Genomic DNA, 858 nt, shown 5'->3' on the forward strand with positions numbered 1-858 from the left:
ATTTGTAGATCAGCCAAATTTATTATTTTTAGACAGTATTTTTAATTATTAATCTATTTTTTTTAGTTTAAATTTTAACACTCTAATAATATATTTTTAGTTTATACTTTTAAATATTATTAATTAATTATTAACTAAAAATAAATTTTACTGATCTTTCAACTTTTCTCTTTCTATATTAGAGGACCCATCACAAATTCACAAGTGTTTTGTTAGGCCTTTTACTTCTTCTCTCTGTATGGAGTACCTATGTGTACGGACACTGATATGGACAAGGGACACGACACGACACGAGACACGCTGATACACGAATTTTAAAATTTTACATGACATAGGGACACGTATATATATAATCGGACACGCTGACACGTGATGATATTTAAGTGTGTCCAAGTGTGTCCGAAGAAGAATTTTTTATTTTTTATTGAGACACAGTTTGGACACAGCAGACATGCGTGTCGAACGAATGTCGTCCGAAATGTATCTAACACGCAGATACGACAACTCAGCAAAGTGTCCGTGCTTCATAGCTCAATACATTTATACTCTGTATCAGAGTAGTCCCAAAACAACATATCTCCTTGCTATAAATTTCAATTATTTGGACAATCTTCTACTGCTCCTTAACAAGAACCATCCCACCATGCCAGAACCTTCATCCTTCAAAGTTGTGCAAGTTTGTTCTGTTTCACCACCGCCACAAAATGGAACAACAACAACTTCTCCAACCTCTATACCGCTCACCTTCTTAGACATATTATGGCTACGGTTCCCACCCGTTGAGCGTCTTTTCTTCTTCGAATTCCCAAACTACCCTTCTTCTAATTCGTTCTACGACTCTGTTCTTCCAAATCTTAA

At 35.2% G+C, this 858-nt stretch overlaps 1 protein-coding gene across 1 annotated transcript in view; it reads left to right on the forward strand.

Annotated features, from left to right (window-relative positions):
- Positions 1-566: 566 nt before the first annotated feature.
- Positions 567-858, forward strand: part of LOC107484981 (malonyl-CoA:anthocyanidin 5-O-glucoside-6''-O-malonyltransferase) — a gene marked incomplete in the record, with an annotated part of 1717 nt that continues 1425 nt past the window's right edge. Inside the window, 1 exon segment of the mRNA XM_021140639.2 lies at positions 567-858. Within this exon segment, the coding sequence (XP_020996298.2) occupies positions 644-858 (215 nt within the window).

The sequence above is a fragment of the Arachis duranensis genome, chromosome 4 (genome assembly GCF_000817695.3).
Source record: "Arachis duranensis cultivar V14167 chromosome 4, aradu.V14167.gnm2.J7QH, whole genome shotgun sequence".
Classification (NCBI taxonomy): Eukaryota; Viridiplantae; Streptophyta; class Magnoliopsida; order Fabales; family Fabaceae; genus Arachis; species Arachis duranensis.